The sequence below is a fragment of the Thalassophryne amazonica genome, chromosome 16 (assembly GCF_902500255.1).
Source record: "Thalassophryne amazonica chromosome 16, fThaAma1.1, whole genome shotgun sequence".
NCBI classification, from domain to species: domain Eukaryota; kingdom Metazoa; phylum Chordata; class Actinopteri; order Batrachoidiformes; family Batrachoididae; genus Thalassophryne; species Thalassophryne amazonica.
Window position 1 is genome coordinate 77,333,346 of NC_047118.1, and position 22,916 is coordinate 77,356,261.

Below are 22,916 nucleotides of genomic sequence, written 5' to 3' on the forward strand. Positions count from 1 at the left end.
CATATTTTTTTTTCCCTCTGCTTGGTCTAAAAAGTAACCGTTACTGACTGCCACAATTGTTTTTCCTGATTTCTTATAGTGTTTCTTAAAGCCAGAAAGTTGCCATTTGAAATGACTTTAGTTTTGTGTCATGTCTGTCATCTGCTTTTTTTTCTACAAAATTAAACAACTGAATGAACATCCTCCGAGGCCGGTGATTCCATAATTTTTGCCAGGGGTTGTATGTTGCTACAAAATCTGAATGTGATGTGAGCATATTTCTCTTATCAAGTACTGAAGTAAAAGCTGCAGTCTCGCACACCTCTTCGGCGCCATAAATAATATTATGGCTCTTTGGTCACATTTCGTGAACCTGGTTTAAAAACTATGCTTTTGAAGCTGCTTTTGTGCACGATTAGTGGCATCAAACTCATGAGTGAATGAGCAACTTTTACGTAATCCATCAATACAGAACATGCAGATTACAAAAAAACATGATGTGATAGAGGAAATCTGAGCTCAGATTCGGCACCCCAAAATTACCCTAAATTAGTTCTTAAAGTCGATGCAAGAAAAACATTTTGTTTTGTTGACCAGTGTAATTTTGCACAAAAAAAAAAAATCTGAGAAATTAGAGAATTTACACAGCAAGAATAGATTAAGTAACAAGAGCAAACGCTATGTTTGGGCTGCAAAAGACGAGCACAAGGCCAGAATTACAGAGTGAAGCATAAGGTGCACAGTACATTCACATAAACATAGAGGATCATCATGTAAGTAAAGGTTTATTACTTTACATATAATCAACACAAGATGAAAACATTCTATCATTTATAAATATTGATTGAATACACAGGCATGATGTGATGATTAATGCTACATTGAGGCTTGCCGCCTGAGGTGCTGAGCTTCTAAATACCTGGGGCCACTACCTTGGACCAAGAGGACCAGTAACAAATTTAGTGCTACTAGTCCTGACCAGTAGGCTCAAAAAATATTTGTCTAACCCTGCAAATGAGCTTTTCGATATTAAATTCAAATATCCACAAAATCAACAATCTGGATCAAATGCAGATCAAACTTTGCTAGGCAATAGACTTTCAAATATGAGAGTGATTGGGGCATCTTTGACTGAGATATAATGGCAGCACGCATCGGTGAGCATCTGATGCAGATGGAAAGCTGGCCAGCTCCTTATCTGCTCTATTATTCCAAGTTATTTAATTTAATTAGCTTATAATGCGCCAAATCACAGCAAAAGCCGTCTCAAGGCGCCTTACATAAAACAAGTCAACATAAAATTGAATAAATAATTAGAAATGAAAATAAAAACAGAAGTAAAAGAATAAAACAAATAAAAATAAAAACTATCCATAAGAAAGAGAATAAAAATAGGTTTTGAGTCTTGACTTAAAAATGTCCACGGACTCAGACTGCCTCACGGTCGCAAGAAGACTGTTCCACAGGGTGGGTGCACGATACGAAAAGGCTCTTTGACCTGCTGACGACTTCTTCACCCTGGGAACACAGAGAAGTCCCGCATCCTGCGACCGCAAAGCCCGGGCCGGCACGTAGAGTTCCACCAGATCAGCCAAATAAGATGGCGCCAGTCCATGAACAACCTTATAAGTCAATAGCAAAACCTTAAAATCTGCTCTCACAGAGACAGGGAGCCAGTGCAAAGATGCCAAAATGTGTGATATGTTCAGACCTTCTGCTAGGTGTCAGAAGTCTGGCGGCAGCGTACTGAACCAGCTGAAGACCCCTAATGCTGGACTGTGGTAACCCTGAAAATAGAACATTACAATAATCTAGTCTAGAAGAAACAAAAGCATGAATTAGGGTCTCAGCATCAGCCATGGACAGGATGGGGCGGATCCTCACTATAATTCTCAGATGGAAAAAAGCAGTCCTAGTAACATCCCTGATGTGGAGGTCAGAGTTATGAAGAGACTGGAAATGTTTTGCATCACTTTATGAACAGAGACACTGATGCTCACAAAATTCTGCGAAGCAACAGTTAAGTGACAATGAAAGTAATCACTGTGGCCTCAAGTGTGTCATTTTCCCCACGAATGCAGCAAATCTCACTACAAGTTTGATTAAATGCTGAAGCTGTCTTTCAGGGGAGTCCTGAAGAAAGAAAAAAAAAGACTATGAATCAGTGGCGTAAATAATCATTCTGCTGCACTAATTTAAGTCTAGAAGCTTTAACACAATCCACGTTCAACTTAACTACTACGTTTTATGAACCTCACTGGGACGTACAAGCCACTGGTCCTCTGTGGGTGTGCGGGGCTCCTGTGACCCGTCACCGGCCGGAACGAACCGCGGCCACCGGGCAGCGAAACCACAACTCGTGCGGGGAGAAGACGACGTGCATATATCGCGTAATCACAATTTTTAAACAGCCTAGTTTTTTTGTTTGTTTGTTTTTGTTTTTAAATGTAGTTGTTGTGGCTGCATTTAAGGCACAGTAACGACACCCGCAAAGTACAAATCCAGTTTCCCGAAGACCCGGATTCCATCTGAAAATGGCTTTTAAGCAGCGAGCCATTTTGCCCATGCTAACAGCTGAGGCTAGCCGAGGCTTCGCTCTCTTCAGTACCACAAACACAACCTGCAACCCGGCTACGCCTATGAGCCTCAGTACACCCAACACAAAACAGAACTGCAACATTTTATTCAATAAACTTGTCGTTGTGGCGACTCTTATTTATAAATGCCAATGTATATGTGAAAACGACCAACATTAGCATAAAGGGCTAATATTAGGCTAACTGCCCACTAAGAACAGCAACCACCACGAGACTGGAGAAAGACGTAATCTGAAAAGAATAAGCTTTAGAATGCTTTAAAATGCAAAACAAGGGATTTAATTCTAAGAAAGAAAGTATCACAAAAGACGGCTAATGGAGAATTAGCTTCGCAGCTAGCCAGGAGCTACACAAAGATCTCGGCCTGAATGAGCGAAAGCCTCCATTTAGACGTTTCCGCCTCCGACTCACCCCTCAGTCGGCCTCTGTACCCGCAGCATGGAGGTGCACAAAGCGCACGATTCACGACTTAGGCATGGTTACTGAGATTTTTCCTCAGAATCATCGTCGACTTTTGCTGGTTGTCTGCCTCCTGCCTCAGCAGACTTCCTGCTGCTGTTCGCGCGTCAGCGTGCGCGCATTTTACTGGACACAAAACACGCCGATGCAGCAGCAGCAGCGACACGGACAGGATGTTCAGGACTGCTCAGGCCTGGGTTCTGTGTCAGGGTGTTGAGGTTCTAGCCAAGGTTCGAGGACGGGTCAGGTTTAGGTTCTGCTTCATACTGTACAGGTTTTCATCTAGGGTTGGATTGCTGGAGTCAGGTCTGGGGTCAACTTCATGGTGTCGATGTTCTATCTAGGATTCAAGGATTGGTCAAGCCTGGGTCCAACTTCATGGTGTACAGGTTCTATTCAGAGTTCGAGAGTGTCAGACTTGGGTTCTACGTTACGGTTATATCCAGGGTTTGAAGGCGAGTCAGGCCTGGTTTTACATCATAGTGTCAAAGTTCCATCCAGGTTTGAGGGCTGGTCAGGGCTGGGTTCTACTTTATGGTGCCGAGCTTCCACCCAGGGTTTGAGGGTTGGCCAAAGCTAAGGTTTTCTTAATTTCACTTATTTAATTTTTAAATTTATTTTCATTTATATAGCGCCAAATCACATCAAAGTTGCCCCAAGGCACTTCACACAAGTAAGGTCTAACCTTACCAACCCCCAGAACAAGCACAGAGGCAACAGTGGTAAGGGGAAAAACTCCCTCTGATGATTTGAGGAAGAAACCTCAAGCAGATCAGACTCAAAGGGATGACCCTCTGCTTGGGCCATGCTACAGACACAATATAGGAAATTATACAGGAAATTTTGGGAGTCCATGCTGGTGCACAAGATGGGAGAAGATGGGAGGCCTGCAGAAAAAAAAAAGACACCCACTCCCAGCTGTGGAACACCTTAAACAGAGAGAAAAACAGAATCAGGCGGCAGAAAGACAACAAATACAGTATAATTTATCAGCATTTAGCAACAAGAAAAACAGAAGAAATAATAAAGTGATCGCCGGCCACTAGCCGTAAGCTTCACAAAAAGACCCAGACTTAAGTTGGGGGTGTGGCCCACTTTGTTTCCTAATAAAATTAATTTAAAAGGGTAGAAAGCATAGTAACATACTATGCCAGTATTCTAGCCATACGAAACTGAAAATAAGTGCTTCTTAAGTCAAAGTCCAGACTTAAGAAAGAAAGTCCAGACTTCTTAGTGGTGCAGTGCTTTCATCCAGGCTTAGATCTGGGTTCAACTTCATGGGGTACAGATTCTATCCAGAGTTTGAGAGTGTGTCAGACTTGGGTTCTACTTTATGGTGCTAAGCATTAATCCAGGGTTTGAAAGCGAGTCTGGCCTGGTTTTACATCATAGTGTCAAAGTTCCATCCAGGGTTTGAGGGTTGGTCACACTTGGGTTTTTCTTCATGGGACAGGGCTTCTGTTCAGGGTTTGAGAGTTGGTCAAAGTTGGGATTTTCTTTATGGTGCCTTGTTGATGTGCTTCAAGTCAAGTATGGAGGCATGCCATCGAACCACTGTAGTTCTGGATAGCAAACACCCAGGCAGACAAGCGGTCCATTTCCACATGTCAAAAATAACCATCCATTTGGCACAGCTAGATGAAATGCGGGCATCCCCTTGGCCTTCTTCAGCTACTGGGATCCTCAACAGTCCAGGCACCAATGTGCTGAATCATGCACAGAGAAACATGCCACATAACCAAAATGTCAAAGCTGATGTTCCCTCACAATACAAGTGATACTCCTCAGTTTCGTCTCCATCAGGAACCGGTCATTTGATACAAAGTCTTAAGACAATCGAGCCATCACCTTATGTCACTGGTTAGCATCCAAGTCTCATAACCAGTAAGACAGGCAGAACCATGACCCCAACGACTTGGACTTTTGTTCTCCTGCAAAGATATCAGTATCACCAAACACCCCTGTCTAGTGACCTCATGACTCCATAAGCTCTTCCGAAGTGTTGTGATCTCAAAGGCCAAGGACCCAGGGTCAGTAAAACCTTCCTCACCAACAAAAGCACCTAAATTACTGGATTACACAATCCTAACCAACTCCCAAGCTCAAGCATTGAACAATGTAAAAGCCAGAACACATCCCTGATGAACACAAGTTATCACTGCGAAAAAAAATTGGGAGTGTGTGTCTCTGTTCCATACAGTTGTCATAATATCCGTGTGTAGGCTTTCTATGTTGTCCAGTAACTTCTTGTGGATCCCATGAATTCTCAGGATTTCCCAGAAAGCAGTCTGCTCAGCTGAATCAAACACGTCGCGAAAATCAACATAGGTTGCAAAGATGTACTGTTGATACTAACGTACTTATCCTTCCATATTTCTTGCATGTTTTCATGAAACCATAGAAAATACTGCACTTCACTGTTATAACTATCAGTGGAGCTGAAGTACAAAGTCATTATAAAACTCATCTATGAGGTGTTCATCACTGTTTGTCTCCATTATCACTCTCAAACTGAGGGTTTGTCCTCATGGTTTGACCAGTTGTTAGTCAAACTGTGTTTATGTCCTTTTGCTGTCCATGTTGTTTGTAAGTTTCCAAGTGAGCCGTCTCCAAATATGTGTGTGTGTGTGTGTCTTCCCTCATGGTTCAGTGTTATGTATTCAGAGTAAAACCCAACCTTCAAATAAATGTACTACATTTTTGAAGCATGTTCATGCCTCAAAGTGTTTTATAACGATGCCTCACATTCACACACGTACACACACACAGATGTCAGTGGGCTGCAGTGCAAGTCACAACTGCACACTGAGAGCAGCTTGGGGATAGAGGGCAGTCTGATGGAAATTTGAACTGAGGATCCTGGAGTCACAAGCCCACTGCTCGTCAATCACCTCCATGCAAAAATAAAGAGGAAGAATAGTGCAGTGGATAACTGAAAAAAAATAAATTCAAATGGTAATACAAGCACCAAATTTGGCACAAATACACTTTAGACATTACTCTTTTGAAAAGGCAGGGTGTCCGCTTGAATTTTCAATAGACAGCCAGGTAGGGGTCAATTGAAGGGGTCGAAATGTAAAATGCTGCACTCATATTAAAAACTATACCACATTATTTGTCTGATCATAAAGATTCCAAAAAGTTTTAGTTTGGACTATCTATGATTGATTTCTATGGAGTTATGGGGTCAAAATAGCAAAAATAGTGACAAAGGTGAGTTTCAGTTTGTACAAGGGTCAAAAGTTAGCATTACTCCAGTTCTGGTAGAAAGTGATGCAAATTATTGGTTGAGCTAATAGGATTAATAAATGGAATAGTTTTTACCGTGTTGAATGTTTGGTGTCCACAGTAAGAGTCAAACAATGTCAACATCCATTGGATTCAATGGCATATAACGTGTTACCCTGTAATATGACAACTAAGCATGACAAATGGTGCAAACTATTCCTTTTTACAATTCTTTAGATGCATCCAATAATTTGCATCAACCTTTTACCAAAATTGGAGCAACTTTAACTTTTGACCCCTATACAAACTGAAATTGACCTTTCTCACCATTTTTGCTATTTTCTACCCCATAACTCAATAGAATTCACTCATGGATGGGCCAAACTATACCTAATTAACATCTTTATGAAGGGACAAATAATATAGAATACCTTTCAATATGATTGGAGCATTTTAAAATTATGACCCCTGTGTACTTCTTCAATTGACCCCTACCTGGCCGCCAGTTGAAGATTCAAGTGGACACTCTACTTTTTCAGAAGGGTAATGTCTCAGGAGTATTTGTGCCAAATTTGGTGCCTGCATTAAGGATTCCTCTGTAAATATTCTCTTATCTGATGCACTAGAGAAGGTCTGACGATTTTGCACAGATCATTAAAAACATCTTCTGTGCTTCTTTTATTTGAAGGCTGAGCATGTCAGACAGAGAAACAAACAAAAAAAGGTTAGAAACTTTGAGTTGGACTTTTGACTTCTTTGCCGGGTGATTTCTCAGAACAGCTTTTCTATGCAGGACCACTGAAATTTAATGAAGTTCCGTGGATGGAAGAACTTTGGAAAGCAGAGACGTGAACAGAACAAACCACATCCCCGCCACATCAAACCTTCTCCCGGCCTGATTACATGCCTTCCTCACAGCTCTGTTCTTATCACTTTTTCTTCACTGAAAAAAAAAAAAAAAAAAAAAAAAAACAACTTTTAAAAGCCTTACAATTGGTAAAACCTGAATGAATCAAGTTTTTTGAACTTAAGTTTGTAAATTAGAGTTGATCTAGAGTTGATCTTACTAACAAACTTAAGTTCAAACAACTTAATTCATTCAGGTTTTACCAATTGTAAAGCTTTTTAAGTTGGTTGAAGCGCTTTGAGGCAACTCTGTTTTGATTTGGCGCTATATAAATGAAAATAAATTGAAATTGAATTGGTTCTGCTATTCTCTTTTTTCAGTGTTCCTCTCTGGTTTTCTCATACAGAATGACACAAAATTAAAAAGATGGAATAATGTAATTTGAAATGTTCAATTGTCTGGAGGATTTTAAGTTTCCACGTCATGAACATTTCACATAATCACATTAAAAGCAAACATCTGAACAATATAATTCATCGTAGATGTTCTGCTCTTTATCGTACATTATGTACGGTACATATTATGTTTCAAATGTAATTTTTGCATTTCTATGACCTCTTTCTGTTTTCTTTATGGGAAAAAAGGGTTGATTGTTTTGATGATGTGTCCATCCTGTTGGGATAAAATTCACCTGCTCTGCTCTGTCTCCACGTCAAACTGATCACGCCAACTACATTTCCCACAATGCCTCAGTAGATGGAAGAAGTGGAGAAGGTGACGGTGTTGGAGGAGAAGGTAAGGGAGATGGAGGAGATGAGGACATTAAGGAAGGGGCAGAGAAGAAAGAGGAGAAGAAGGTGGATAAAATGAAGGGGTGGAGGATATTAAGAAGATTAAGGAGGTGGAGGAGATAGAGGAGGTGACTGTAAAGTTCAGATCATCATAATTCTTGAACCATATGGAAAACCAGAACATTTATTGAGGAATATTGAGGAAGCATCAGATTAATCTGGTCTGTTCAGGATGAACCACTGAGAGGGCAACGCAGGTTCAGAAAGTCCGCTGCTTTCGTGAACAGCGTTCCACAATAACAGCGTTGTCGATTCAGGACTACATTTCCCATGTTCCTTTGCGTGTTATACCTACATCATATACCTACATCATATTTCCTCGCCTGTGAGCTGGGATGAAGTGAAAATACACAATGGGTCCAGTCGCGGTGAGCTTTTACAATTTGTGACAAAGTCATCAAGAAAAATACATTTTAGACTAAAAAAAAGGGGAAAAAAAATACTTAAAAAGATTCTGTTCTTAGTTCACGTTTTTTGTAAATTTGTTTATCCATTCATTTTCTTAACCAACACAAAAACATTTTGAATGGGTTTAAACACTTTCTAATAATAAATAATCTGAAGGTTTTGCTTCACTTTAATGTCACAAATTTATACGTTTGTTTTTTTTATTTTGTGTTTTGTGACAAATTGTATTAAATTTGTACTTAGTCTGACCTGAAGTAAAATCTGATGTTTTATAAAGTTAAAACATTATTAGAATCATTTTGGCTAAATATACCTCGTTAGATTGTCACTGTCTCTTTTACTGTTTCTTTGTTAGGGCTAAAACAGTAAACTCCCAGTGCTGCTGTTCTGTTTTTCGTCTTTTGCAGCTCCTCCACATGTCTGTTTTCTCCCAGAGTTTTTCACCCTGTGGTCGTTTCTTGGCCGCGAGCAACAACTACGGCGAGATCGCCGTGTTCAGGTCAGATACACAAACAACCCTCAGTAACAAAAGTGATGTCATACAGAGTGTTTGATCAAACTCAAAGTGTTGTGATATCATGTTCCAGCCTCTCTTTAGCTCTGAACCCAGATGCAAGTGGACTGAGCCAGAAACCGGTCTTGACCTTCACAGGTCAGTTCTGTCCAAAGCCTTTATTCAATTTTCAATTTATTTTCATTTACATAGTGCCAAATCACAACAGAGTTGCCTCAAAGCGCTTCACACAGGTAAGGTCTAACCTTACCAACCCCCAGAGCAACAGTGGTAAGGAAAAACTCCCTCTGAGGAAGAAACCTCAAGCAGACCAGACTCAAAGGGGTGACCCTCTGCTTGGGCCATGCTACAAACATAAATTACAGAACAGTTCACGGACGAATATACAAGAAATGCTGTTGGCGCACAGGACAGGAGGGTCGCCAACACAAATACAACTCCCATCTCTGGATGGAACTGCACCTTAAACAGAGAGAAAAAACAGAATCAGGCATCAGAAAGACAAGAAATACTGTATAATTTGCCAGCATTAAACAACAAGAAAAACAGAGAAATACTAAGGTGATCACCGGCCACTAGCCTTATTACGAACTAGCCCTAGTACGAACACCGCACCGTGTTGGGTGTTCGTACTTAGGTTTTAGAAAGCTTATAAAAAAATTAATAATTAATATATCAGCCAACCCACGGGATCTTTTTCATCTTTCGGCTGCTCCTGTTGGAATCTCCACAGCAGATCATCTGTCTCTTTTCTCACCCTGTCCTCTGTTTCTTCCTCTGTCACACCAGCCACCTGCATGTCCTCCCTCAGCACGTCCATAAACCTCCTTTTTGGACTCCATCTTCTCCTCCTGCCTGGTGGCTTCATCCTCAGCATCCTCCCTGTATACCTTGGGTCCCTCCTCTTCACATATTCAAACCATCTCAGTGTCACCTCTCTGATTTTGTCTCCAAACCATCTTACCTACAGTGTCTCTCTGATATGTTCAACCAACACACAGGATAGAGACCACTGTGTGTTCCATGTCAACAGAGTAGGTTAATTAATTTGCATGGAAGGTTTTGTCTTGTGAAAATGACCTATGCAGTAGGTCACCCCTCTGAGTCTGGTCTCCTTGAGGTTTCTTCCTAAAAAAAACGCCACAGGGAATTTTTCTTTACCACTGTTACCTATTTGCTTGCTTAGAGGGATTGTTAAAGTTAGACCTTATCCATGTGAAATGTCTTTGGGTGACTGTGATTTGGCTCTATATAAATAAATTGAATTGAAATGACTATTTGTCCCATTGGATCTGGTAACTGTGGTGAAAATGGCTCAGTGCTTCTTGACTTTGCAAAACTTCAAGGGCTACACACTGCTGCATCCTGTTTTCAGTTTCCAGAGAGGCACCGGTGCTGCTAAGGAGATTAATTACAACCCCTGGCAAAAATTATGGAATCACCGGCCTCGGAGGATGTTCATTCAGTTGTTTAATTTTGTAGAAAAAAAGCAGATCACAGACATGACACAAAACTAAAGTCATTTCAAATGGCAACTTTCTGGCTTTAAGAAACACTATAAGAAATCAAGAAAAAAAGATTGTGGCAGTCAGTAACGGTTACTTTTTTAGACCAAGCAGAGGAAAAAAAAAAGCAATCACTCAATTCTGAGGAAAGAATTATGGAATCACCCTGTAAATTTTCATCCCCAAAACTAACACCTGCAACATATCAGATCTGCTCGTTAGTCTGCATCTAAAAAGGAGTGAACACACCTTGGAGAGCTGTTGCACCAAGTGGACTGGCATGAATCATGGCTCCAACACGAGAGATGTCAATTGAAACAAAGGAGAGGATTATCAAACTCTTAAAAGAGAGTAAATCATCACGCAATGTTGCAAAAGATGTTGGTTGTTCACAGTCAGCTGTGTCTAAACTCTGGACCAAATACAAACAACATGGGAAGGTTGTTAAAGGCAAACATACTGGTAGACCAAGGAAGACATCAAAGACAGAAAACTTAAAGCAATATGTCTCAAAAATTGAAAAATGTACAACAAAACAAATGATGAACGAATGGGAGGAAACTGGAGTCAACGTCTGTGACCGAACTGTAAGAAACCGCCTAAAGGAAATGGGATTTACATACAGAAAAGCTAAACGAAAGGCATCATTAACACCTAAACAGAAAAAAACAAGGTTACAATGGGCTAAGGAAAAGCAATTGTGGACTGTGGATGACTGGATGAAAGTCATTCAGTGATGAATCTCAAATCTGCATTGGGCAAGGTGATGATGCTGGAACTTTTGTTTGGTGCCTTTCCAATGAGATTTATAAAGATGACTGCCTGAAGAGAACATGTAAATTTCCACAGTCATTGATGATATGGGGCTGCATGTCAGGTAAAGGCACTGGGGAGATGGCTGTCATTACATCATCAATAAATGCACAAGTTTATGTTGATATTTTGGACAATTGAAAGGATGTTTGGGGATGATGAAATCATTTTTCAAGATGATAATGCATCTTGCCATAGAGCAAAAACTGCAAAAACATTCCTTGCAAAAAGACACATAGGGTCAATGTCAATGAGTAGATCTGATTTGATGCAGGTGTTAATTTGGGGGATGAAAATTTACAGGGTGATTCCATAATTTTTTCCTCAATTGAGTGATTCCATATTTTTTTCCTCTGCTTGGTCTAAAAAAAGTAACCGTTACTGACTGCCACAATCTTTTTTTCTTGATTTCTTATAGTGTTTCTTAAAGCCAGAAAGTTGCCATTTCAATTGACTTTAGTTTTGTGTCATGTCTGTGATCTGCTTTTTTTCTACAAAATTAAACAACTGAATGAACATCCTCTGAGGCCGGTGATTCCATAATTTTTGCCAGGGGTTGTATATTCATGTAGGAAGATGCTGGAGACTTGTGCAGACCTAGAAGGTTTATAGAAGTGCCCAAGTTGGGTACTCTGACCACAAAGCTGTTGTAGCTCAGTATTCCAGATTAAATCTGCACTTAGGAGATAAAACTAGACTGAACAGTCTAGTGAATGATTCCACCTCTATCTGACCTGGGTTGACACCAGTGGTCTTGGATGTGCAAAATTAAAACTGTAGAAGGATGACATTTCTGTGGCACTTTTCATTGAGCAGATTGTCAAATCTCTTTACAGTAATGTCTCACATTTACTTCTCTAGCCAAGTCTGATACCCATTTATAGTTGGATGGACTGAAAAAAATGTAAATTACATGTCTTGCCCAAGGACACAGACATGTGACATGAGTGGGATTTAAACCCAGGTCAACATATTGGCAGGCCAGCTCCTTATCCACTGAGCTACCTGCTCTGCAAAAAACCTAAAATTGATTAATCAATTTTCAAAACAGTTGAAGATTAATTTAATAGTCAATTGTTGATTAATTGTTGGATTTTGCAAAATTACAAAAGCTGTCAATGTCCAGATACTTTACCTGGCTGTCTGTACATGCAGACAAGAATCCCGGTTTCCTCTTCTGAGAGCTATAATCCTCTTTGGGCTTCATTTGGGTTATTTAGGGAGTGATGGAAGCATTCAGTGGTAATGAAAACATACTTGAATTTAATCTTTTAGTTGCAACATGAATTTGCAAGCGGGGGGTTGGGGGGTGTGTGTGTGTGTGTTTGGGGCAATATTATTTAGCATGTCAGCATAACAGTGGAAATGAATCCCATGAATCTGTATAATCTGACCAAGATGTGCTACGTAAATAAAGAACAGCATTTTGCCTAGACCAGAACCCTGAGGTACCCCATATTTTAAAATTGAGAATTCAGATGTTGTGCCATTATAATAAACACATTGCAATCAGGCTGACAAATAAGCACCTACCCAGAAATACCAAAATAGTCCTCAATCCACCCCAAAAAATACAGAGATCAACTGCATTAAAGGCAGAACTTAAGTCCATCAGCAGCAATGCTGATGAGGAGTCTGCATCTCCGGACATTAACAAATCTTTTTCATCAGTATATTTGTTTGGAGAGCCATAAGATGGAAGAAAAGTGCACTGTGAAAGAAGACCAGTGGGTCTGATTTCAGAATTGCAAGGAGGAAGTTTTTCTTCTAGTCTGGGCAGTGTTCCTCCCGCAGTGTTGGCTGAAATATGGACTCCGATATGAATGAATAATGATGGAAAGATGGGTTTCCTGTTTTTTGACCCACATGAACGAGAATCAAATGGGCTGATGGTCTTTGTGTGTGTCAGCTCATGAAGGTCCGGTCTTCTGTCTTCTGTCCACCAACTCCCACCTGTTGAGTGCTGGGAACGGAGAGATTAGCGCCTGGAGCTGGGCCGAACTTATCAAGAAGGTACGCAGGAGAGGATGGACATTCGTTAAAACTCATGGCTGTACTAACTTCCTGGTTCTTTTCTGATGATGTGGACTAAAGCGTTTGTGTCAGATTGAAACTTTAAATCCTATTAGTTTTTGTATTCTTGTTAATACGACACTACCAGAACCTGTAGGTTTGAGGTCCTGCAGAACCTCTGATTGGATCACACCCTCCTCCACGGGGATTTTCTGTGGATGTTTGTCTGATTATTGTTGTATTTTACCTTCAGAATACCAAACCCGTGTGGACAAGACGACCACATTACAAGTAAGAAACACACTTTTGTGAAGACATCTAAACATGAATTTGGGCGACCTTAAAAGGCTTCTTATGAACAGGCAACAAAAAGCCAAATCTAGACACTGAAACACCAAAACAAACATACAAACCAATAATTAATTTGTTGTGAAAAATGTTTCAGGAAAACAAACTAAACAGACGACACTGTGTTAAAAAAAAGAGAGATCTCATGAAACAAGTTTTACTCAAAATAAATTTTAATAACTCATCAGGTTTTCCACATTGTTTAGTTTGACATGTTATTGATGTCTGTTTGAAGGAGGCGAAGTTCCCTTTGAAGTTTGGATTAGTGGTGAAATTTGTTGAAAACTAAAGAATTCCAGTTGTTTTTGGCTGCACTTCAGAATTTAGAAACCAAATGATCCGGATAACCACAGCGCTCCCATACAAAAAGGCTTTATTTAACAAAACGTAACGCTTCGTCAGACAAGTGGGATGGTCTGACGAAGGGCACTTTGCCCAAAACGTTACGTTTTGTTAAATAAAGCCTTTTTTGTATGGGAGCACTGTGGTTGTGCGGATCATTCGGTTTCAATTTTTGGTACAGTTTTTCTTGATCCAGCACGCCTTTTACGTGTTTTGGATGTGCATGTCTCCGTTGCATCATTTGCACTTCAGAATTTCCCATCTTTTGTCAGATTGACGTGGATTTTGCATGTCACATTTTTCAGCAAAGTTGGCTTCTGAAATTAATTATTCTTAATAAAAATAAGACAGAAGCACTGAGCTCTCAATGCTTTACACCTTTCCGACTTTGAAAATGGAAAGTCAGACACCCCTGAATGCAGCGTGTGTGCGGAACCACGTTTCTGTGTCATGTCATTATGTTCCCGCCCCTTCGTCTTCAGATTCAATGCCCCAGATTGTGTTGATTTTTGTTGAATCTGTAACTGGCTGTTTGGAGCAGAAATATTGTTGCCCACAAAGCATTTCAGTCGTAGTAAACTGGAATTTTTTTGCTGTGCTATTAATGTGTTTGTGATAATAATCAATTACCGAACATATTTCAAAGACATGAATACTCATAATATCATAAATTTAAAGGGGTGGTGATTCATGACCCTCTTACCAAAGTTAAAAGTAATTAAAGGTGCATGAACAACGTGTTAAAGTTTTTGGGTTCTACACACAAAGCAGTGTCTTGTCCCTTATAAAGGAGTTCTGAACATATGCTGTTTTTCTTCAGGTCCAGTCTGGAGATCCCAGAGATCAACGCCATGACCATCAATGCGAGAGTGAGTGATGTCATAAAAAAATGCCTTCCTTATTGTTGACAGTCTGTTCCCAGGAAACTGGACCGCCCACGTTCTGTCTCTTCTGTTTCTGGTTTTTATATATATGTATATATATATATATGTGTGTGTGTATGTATGTTTTTTTTTCTTTCTTTTTTTTTACTTAATTGTACTTAAGGGGTTACCGGGCTAACCCTACGTCATGGCGCAACGTCCGTCGTAGTTGTAGCTGCAATTTTTATGCCGAAAATAGCCATTTTGAGCACTTAAAGACAATTTCTTCATAAACTGTCTGATAGCTTTTTTTTTTCTAATTTGGGAAGGGTGTAATATGGGTCATTGACTGTGTGCACCAGTGTTTGAGTTAATAAAAGATTTTTGTGTTTCAGGACAACAGTCTTGCAATTGGTGGAGGTGACAACAACATCCACATCATGGACCTCGAAAACGGCATCTTTAAGGTTCATAGAGAATCAAACATTAACGTCATTTCAGTTCTAGAACAGTTTTACCTCATAGCGCATGTATGAATAGTTCACTCGTACTGCTAATAGGGAGCCCTAAATGTTAAAAAGCCATTCATTTATTAAAAACAACACCATCTCAATCAGCATCACAAACTACACAGCTGTGTAGTTTGTCAGCATCCAGCTTACAACAAAGTACACAGCCAACCAGCATCCAACTTAAACTCAGATTCAGAACTGATGGTGATCCTAAGGGGACCATCAGACTTGGGACTGATCCTGATCTTTGGCTGATGTCTTGCTAACTGTCGTCTTTTCTCCTAGTCGGTCCTTCAGGGTCATTTGGACTACATCCACTGTTTGAGTGTGAGGGACAGGGAGGCTGAGATCCTGTCTGGCAGCGAGGATGGCGCTGTCAGGATCTGGGGTGAGTTTGTCCATTCAGTCCTAATCTGATGGACCAAGCCAAAATCCCACCTGAACCCAATCTGAACCAGTAGAACTATGAAAAAACGCAAACGGAATCAAAGCAATCGTGTTCTTTCTTCTTTAAAGGTTCCCAAATAATTCCAGTGCTATTAATTATACATGGATGAGTGTTTTCTCCTGGAAATATAACCACATCTGCTTCATACTGCTGTGTGGTTTTAGTGTCCTCCTTATTTGAATGTTTTTTGCATATGTATGAGATCGAACCTCCACTCTCATTGTTAACAAAGATACACGTGGACTGTGTTTACTAACACACAGAACCAAAGATTATGTAAATCATAATGCGAGACGCAGATAAGAATCGTCATAATGCGAGACGCAGATAAGAATCGTCATAATGCGAGACGGTGATAAGAATCATCGTAATAAGAGACGGTGATAAGAATCGTCGTAATAAGAGACGGTGATAAGAATCGTCGGAATAAGAGACGCTGAAAAGAATCGTCGGAATAAGAGACGCTGAAAAGAATCGTCGGAATAAGAGACGCTGAAAAGAATCATCGGAATAAGAGACGCTGATAAGAATCATCGGAATAAGAGACGCGGATAAGAATCATCGGAATAAGAGACGCGGATAAGAATCATCGGAATAAGAGACGCGGATAAGAATCATCGGAATAAGAGACGCGGATAAGAATCATCGGAATAAGAGACGCGGATAAGAATCATCGGAATAAGAGACATGAAGCCCGTGAACTGTGATGTTTTCACTGGGAACCAAAATGAACTGGTAGTGTCTAAGACACAGCAGGAAGTGACTGAGAGCCTTTAACACATTTTCTCTTATTGTGGTTTAAACTTTAGACCATTTGTTTGTGACAACATGATGAAAAGGCATTACAAGAATTATAACATTTCTTGTAATAATTGAAGACTTGGGTTTATTGTTTTTGTTATTGCTTCTGAGATTGTGGGTTGTGTGACAGTATTTGTCTGGTAGTATTCTGAAAATTGTGTTCATGGTTGCATGCTTGTATAAATGTGTGTATATAATTTTTATTTTTAGTATAAGGGGTGGGCATTTATAAGCTTTGCTTCTGCCCTCACCCTTTCGGCCACACGGGATCTTTGTAAAGTTGTTTTGTTATGAGTTTTTTTTGTTGTCGAACTGTGTCGAATAAATAAATAAATAAATTCATTCATTCATTCAAAAGCTCCATCTTTCAGGACCTTCAGTTTCTGTCAAAAACCAGATCGTATTTTTCTTGTTTCCTGTCTGCAGACTGCAGGATGGGTCAGTCTGTCCATTGCATTGAGGTCTACAAGTACGAGGTCAGAGGTCACAGATACGGTGCACACTGTGCTGCTGTGACATCACTTTATACTCATGTATGTATGTGTCTGTGTGTGTCAGAGCTGTGCTCGGCCTCAGTTTGGGAAGTGGATCAGCTGTTTGACCACCGACTCGGACTGGATGGTAAGAGACCATCAACTTGATGCCTTCAAGTGCTGTAGGGAAAAAGTATTCTTCTGAACCAGAGAAGAGGTCCATCAGATTCTGAAGGTGAAGGTTTAGATCCGTTTTTACCTGTTGTCATTCTCATCAAGAAGAACCCGACGCTTTGGTTTTAATCTTCTAATTAGTTCTTGATGGAGTGTTCGTGATGTGTTTCTCAGTCGGTGCAGATCTGGATCAGGATCTGTTCCACGCTGACGTTCTGATGAAAATCCCAGAGTGTCTGAAACAGACGGACACAACATGAAAATGTCAAATCACAAAAGAATTTTTAAAAATATGACCCCTAGCAGCTGACGTGAGGTCAAGGGTCACGGAGTGTCTCTTGTTTTTCAGCTGTGTGGTGGAGGTCCCTCTCTATCTCTGTGGCATCTTCGTTCCATGTCTCCAACCTCTGTCTTCCCTCTGACTGGATGCCAGAGACGAGCTGCCTTCCACCAGGACATGGTGCGAGCTAAGAGCACGCTTTAGATCACCCGCTGTTACTGTCTTCACCAACAGAGGGCGCCAGAGGTCATGTGATACTCCATGTCTCTGTGGAAAGAGCAATTGATGGACTGTGACCTTCAGGGGACAGAATGTGACCTTCAGGGGACAGAATGTGACCTTCAGGGGACAGAATGTGACCTTCAGGGGACAGCCTAACCTTCAGGGGACAGACTGTGATCTTCAGGGGACACATTGTGACATTCAGAGGACATATTGTGATCTTCAGAGGACAGACTGCGACCTTTAGAGGACAGATTGACCTTCAGAGGACAAAATGTGATCTTCAGAGGAGACTGTGACCTTCAGAGGACAATGTGTGACATTCAATGGACAGGCTGTCACCTTCAGTGGACAGATGGTCTGTGGTCTAGGAAAGGCCTGATTCAAGATCATTTATTTCTTATTTCATCAAATGAAGCAGAAAAGCTCAAAGTTTCTGATTTCAGTTTGAAATTAATTCAACTTCATATGTATCCGTCCATCCAGAGCTAGATCTCACAAACAGCTCATATTTGATATGTCGTCATAAACATGTTTCAACTGACATTCTTTAAACACTGCCCTCTGCTGGCTGCTGAACATGAATCAGTGAACTGAAGTAATGAATCTGTGAACTTGTCTTCTTGAGGTGAATGATTGAAACTCAGGTTTGAGTGTAAATGTGGATGAAGTCGAGTTGTCTGCACTGCACGACGATGCATTCAGGGGCTGTGGTTCTGTGTCCAGATCCTGGCTGTGGGTGAAGGCCCATTTGTGTCTCACTGCCTGCTGGGAGGGGAGGTCAAAGCTCAGATCCCGTGCACGCCTCAGTCCCTCAACACACTGGAGATAAACAGCAGCAGCCCTGAACACCGGGTGAGACTCTGACCGCATCACACTCATAAACTGTTTAGTTTACCTTGAACGCAACACTGGACATCTGATCCAGATCACAGGGTCCTGAATCCAGTGATGGGAGTCCCAGAAGTCTGCTTTTTTTTTTTTCCATCCCTGTCAACATTTTCCTTTTCCAGTTTTCCAGAGTGGTCCGGGTCAGATTTCATGCAATGTATTGTTTGTAAAAATGGATTGGAAATGTCTCCGTTGAGACGCCGTAGTGGATATGAAGTCTCGCAATATCACGTCTTCTTCATCCCAAACATCCACGACTGAAAAATGAATTTAATGCGCAATCCCATTTATCAGGAACTGCTGATCGGACAGGCAAGAGCCAATGAGAGACTTAAGATTCAAACAACTTTATTGATCCCTAAAAGGGCAATTCATCTTCACACCCAATTACCTCAAACAAAAATACAGCAATTGATCCACAATTATTACTAGTTGAATGTAATAATGGCACAAATCAGAATTAAAACAACCGCACATAGGCATTAGATTTGTCTATGTACAAGCATTGAAACAGTCCGTCATCTGAATTGAGGCAATGAGTGTGCTGGGGCTGCACCAGCATTTCCGCCGCACGGGCGATCAGGGCTCGGGGGGTGGGGGCGCTGCCGCACTGCCTCCTGGGATTGGCAGAGCGGAGGCCGGGGTTGGGGGTGTAGGTAGAAAAACACAAGGGGGTGGGGGGGTTGAGGCGTGCTTCATGTGTGCAGATGAGGGCGTATCAGTCTCTGTCTGTGTGTGCATAAAGTCTGGAGTTGCCTTGACAACAGCAGGCTGTAAGGGAGGGCAGATAAGAAGGGAGCTGAATGCTTCACCAAGGCCATTGAAATCCTTCTGGAGGAAAACAAGCGGGGCGTTTTGACCTTCGGTAGCTGATAAGGCTGCCAGGTTTTGGATTAGGCAGAGAGACAGAAATTCCATTTGCGGCTCCTCTGACTGTCGGAATCTAATTTATGAATATTCCCTGGTCTCCAACATCTTCCTTTGCAAGGCAGATATTTGCTCCAAGATGTTTTCCAAATTGCGTTTGAGTTCAAAAGCTAACGCAGTCTGAGATTGTACTGCTGCTGCATCATGACAGACAGATGTGGGGCTGTGGTTCTGGTAGCAGCCGTCTTGCCAATTTTCCAATAGGTCAGGGCAGCGCATAACTCAATCAGTCCCAGCCCTCCTACCATCAAAGCAAATAAGAATAAATATTTGATGTCTTTCAGAGAGAGTGGTGCCAAGCACGCAACGTGCCACTTCTCCCAGGTGTCGAGAACATAGCCCGCAGGATAGGTTCCATCTGGGCACGCAGGGTCTCCCAACCCTGATTTACTTGTTGAAAAAATGGTGTCAATAGCGTTGAGAGACCAGCTGATCAATTTCATGGTTATTCCAAATATAGCATGAATAATTCAGTCTGGTGAAGTTGGGACTTTTGAAGGTTGGAGCAGAGATAGAAAAACACGAGAGGAGAGAGGAGATGCGACCGCCCTCACCAAAGTACCAAGCCAGACGACATTACAAATCTTACCAGGATGTCTGTGGCGTTGTGAAAACAACCACGTTGTGTTGGAACTGAAAAGCAAACGTTGTTCTGCAATGGCAAGATGATTTAAAGTGTGACAGTTCCATCAAGAATAAATTTAGGTGGGCCTGGTTATAGAAGAAGGAACAGAACAGCAACTTATTTACTTTTTAAATCATCATACTGAGGAAAAATTTTCACCTCCAGTAAGTCTTTTACAAATTGCACATCTGTGTCATGGTATTGTTGACGACACAGGCAGCAGTATTCTCCATCGTGTTATTTGACACAAATCCATAAAAAAAATCTACCATTGGGATGAATTTACTTCACGCCGTCTACATGTAAACTACATGTTTGTTTTGACCTAACATGCAAAATCTGCATTTTATGACTTCTGTTACATGAGCATGAAATATTCATATAGAAAAATAGATAAACATTTACGATGCTCCTAGAAGTCAGATATTGTGTAAAATGTGTATGCCACGTTTTGCACGACATTTTGCATTTTAAGCAGCCCAGATACACCGACGTCAGCACTGGGTGGAAAAATTCGTGTCATGACTGTTCCCATTTTTATAAGTGAACAAATATTTAAACCCAAATCCGTGTTGCTGAGAACTGAAAGTCATATTGGTGACTGTTAATAAACGGCAGGTGCAGCTTTACTGTCAAATGTTAATTTTATTCATGTTAAGACACAAATAGTTTGGTAAAAGTGAAATGTTTGGATAAATGAAGAGAGGTAGAACAAAAACAAGTCAATGCAAATATGTGGATTTATGAAGTAGTGGTAATACTGTATACTAATGGATCTGACAGACTGTATTATCAGCCCATCATCACGACAATATGCTTTTTTTACGACTAGACTGAGCAACAAAAAAAAAGAAGAAGAAGAAAACAGGGACTGAGAAATATTTCTAATTTAGCTTATGACTTGCAACGGATCAATTTGTATGTAATATTTGAAAGATCTCTGGGTGAGGTCCTCCAGACTAGGGTGCCTTAATTGAGAGAGTGGCGACATGATGAGTAGGAGGGAAAAAAAAAAAAAAAAAGTCACGCAGCTCCTGGTGCCATCTTGGTTCCAAAATAGCATTCGCTGTTAATCTGTCTGCATGAAAATCCACCTATTTTATTTATTTATTCGCTGAAAATGCCAGATTGTTGTGCATTTGGATGCACAAATAGACCAAGCAAGGGCTTCAAGATGTAGATTCTATTCAGATCTGAACAGAAGAAAAATTCGGGAAAATAAAGTCAGCTGTGTGGGATGGAAGCTGACATCATTGTCAAAGCTCTCTCTCTCTCACACACACACACACACACACACACACACACACACACACACACACACACACACACTCATCTTCAACCGCTTAGTCCAATCAAGGGTTGCGGGGAGCTGGAGCCTATCCCAGCAGTTATAGAGCGCGAGGCGGGGTACACCCAGGACAGGACGCCAGTCTGTCGCAGGGCCACAAACAGATATACAAACACATTCACACCCACGCACACACCTATGGACAATTTAAAGATTCCAATCCACCTAACCTGCATGTCTTTGGATGTGGGAGGAAACCGGAGCATCCAGAGGAAACCCACGCAAACATGGGGAGAACATACAAACTCCACACAGAAAGGCCACAGGTGGGAATTCAACCCATGACCTTCTCGCTGTGAGGCAACAGTGCTTACCACTAAGCCACCGTGAACGTCAAAGCTTTGCAAGGTAAATTTATTGTTCAGTCCCATGTACAGTAAAATTCACCTAAACTGTCATTGTATATACCGGATATTCGCAGCATTTTTGCATTGTTTTCCATGTAATAAACACTGTATATAATGGATTTGTACAACGGATTTTTGCTCAAAATGGATAAAATGTCCCATCTGATTGCAATGTATTTCCATTAAAAACCCCGAGCAGTCTGGATGTGCAAAGTAACAGAGGTACAAATTAAAGTTCAGCTCTGACACTTGCCAATTTGAGTAAAGTGGGACCGGAGTAATTTCTGTGATTATAAGGCCAACCGTTTATTTTTTTCAAACTGTGCTAAGACTCAGACACAAACGTCAAAACACTTTTCTGCTTTCACTGCTTCCTCTGCCATCATATTTTAATAGTTTTTGCAGTGCGCATGGTGATTACAAATGGACCAGAAAAGTCCACACATTTACAGCACAAAGTTGGTAAAAGAGGAAAACATACAGCTTCCCTTTGATTTGGAGGTGATGATTGTATAAAGAAAAGCTTGAGGGTCAAATTAATCCAGAATCAAGTATAATCCAGCAACGGAGAACTTTAAAACTGTCATGCACGTTATTGTGACATGAGTTACAGAGCTGCAGAAGCATAAATCAGGCTTTAAATTCATTAAATAAATCATCATACATTGTGAATTTATGTAAATTTGATATCTTAACTAATTTTTATATTTATTTTTGATAGTATCTGTACCTGGATGTGTTGCTGTATGTGGTTAAATGATTTTAAAAAAAGGTTCATTCAGTAGTTCAGCGCACTTGGAACCAAAATGGCACCATGTTCTCAGTTGACGCCACTCTCTCAATTAAGGCACAATGGGAGGGGAAAAACAATTTAACATGTTTTTGCTTTTTCAGGTTCTGACAGTAGGAGGCAGCAGTGATCGTATCGATGTATTCACCAACCTGTCGTACAGAGCCTTTTCATTCAGCTTCTGACTGAATAAATCACTTTAAAAGTGCACACTTTTTATTGCAATAAAATGCTTTTTCATTAATCACTGCGACAGAGTTGTTCTTTCCTAAACCTGAACATCAGTCACTGATTGGCTGAGAGCTCTTAAC

General features: G+C 40.8%; 2 protein-coding genes and 1 long non-coding RNA gene across 3 annotated transcripts in view; 1 reads left to right on the forward strand and 2 right to left on the reverse strand.

Moving 5' to 3' along the window:
- si:dkey-89b17.4 (zinc finger protein 646) overlaps positions 1–3,156 on the reverse strand; it is a 98,516-nt gene extending 95,360 nt beyond the window's left edge. The window contains 1 exon segment of the mRNA XM_034189459.1: positions 2,988–3,156. The gene's annotated coding sequence lies outside the window, so the exon portion shown is untranslated.
- A 5,114-nt stretch (positions 3,157–8,270) lies between these two features.
- thoc6 (THO complex 6) lies at positions 8,271–22,849 on the forward strand. The gene is made up of 13 exons (XM_034189972.1): positions 8,271–8,329; positions 8,777–8,868; positions 8,957–9,021; positions 13,111–13,214; positions 13,468–13,505; positions 14,725–14,773; positions 15,163–15,234; positions 15,565–15,667; positions 16,955–17,004; positions 17,087–17,149; positions 17,525–17,635; positions 18,404–18,532; positions 22,710–22,849. The coding sequence occupies exons 1-13, from the start codon at positions 8,315–8,317 to the stop codon at positions 22,788–22,790; spliced, it is 972 nt and encodes a 323-aa protein (XP_034045863.1). The 5' UTR covers positions 8,271–8,314; the 3' UTR covers positions 22,791–22,849.
- Positions 17,538–17,935, reverse strand: LOC117527572. Its single transcript, XR_004565563.1, has 2 exons — positions 17,867–17,935; positions 17,538–17,829 (listed from the first exon to the last, which is right to left on the reverse strand). It is a non-coding gene; the product is annotated as an uncharacterized LOC117527572 (long non-coding RNA).
- Positions 22,850–22,916: the final 67 nt, after the last annotated feature.

What these genes read in the sequence shown, in the direction of transcription:
- thoc6 (XM_034189972.1), top strand. An exon ending in TGGCGCTGTCAGGATCTGGG is followed by an intron (nt 15,668 to 16,954) that starts GTGAGTTTGTCC and finishes TCCTGTCTGCAG; the next exon opens with ACTGCAGGATGGGTCAGTCT. An exon ending in TTGAGGTCTACAAGTACGAG is followed by an intron (nt 17,005 to 17,086) that starts GTCAGAGGTCAC and finishes TGTGTGTGTCAG; the next exon opens with AGCTGTGCTCGGCCTCAGTT.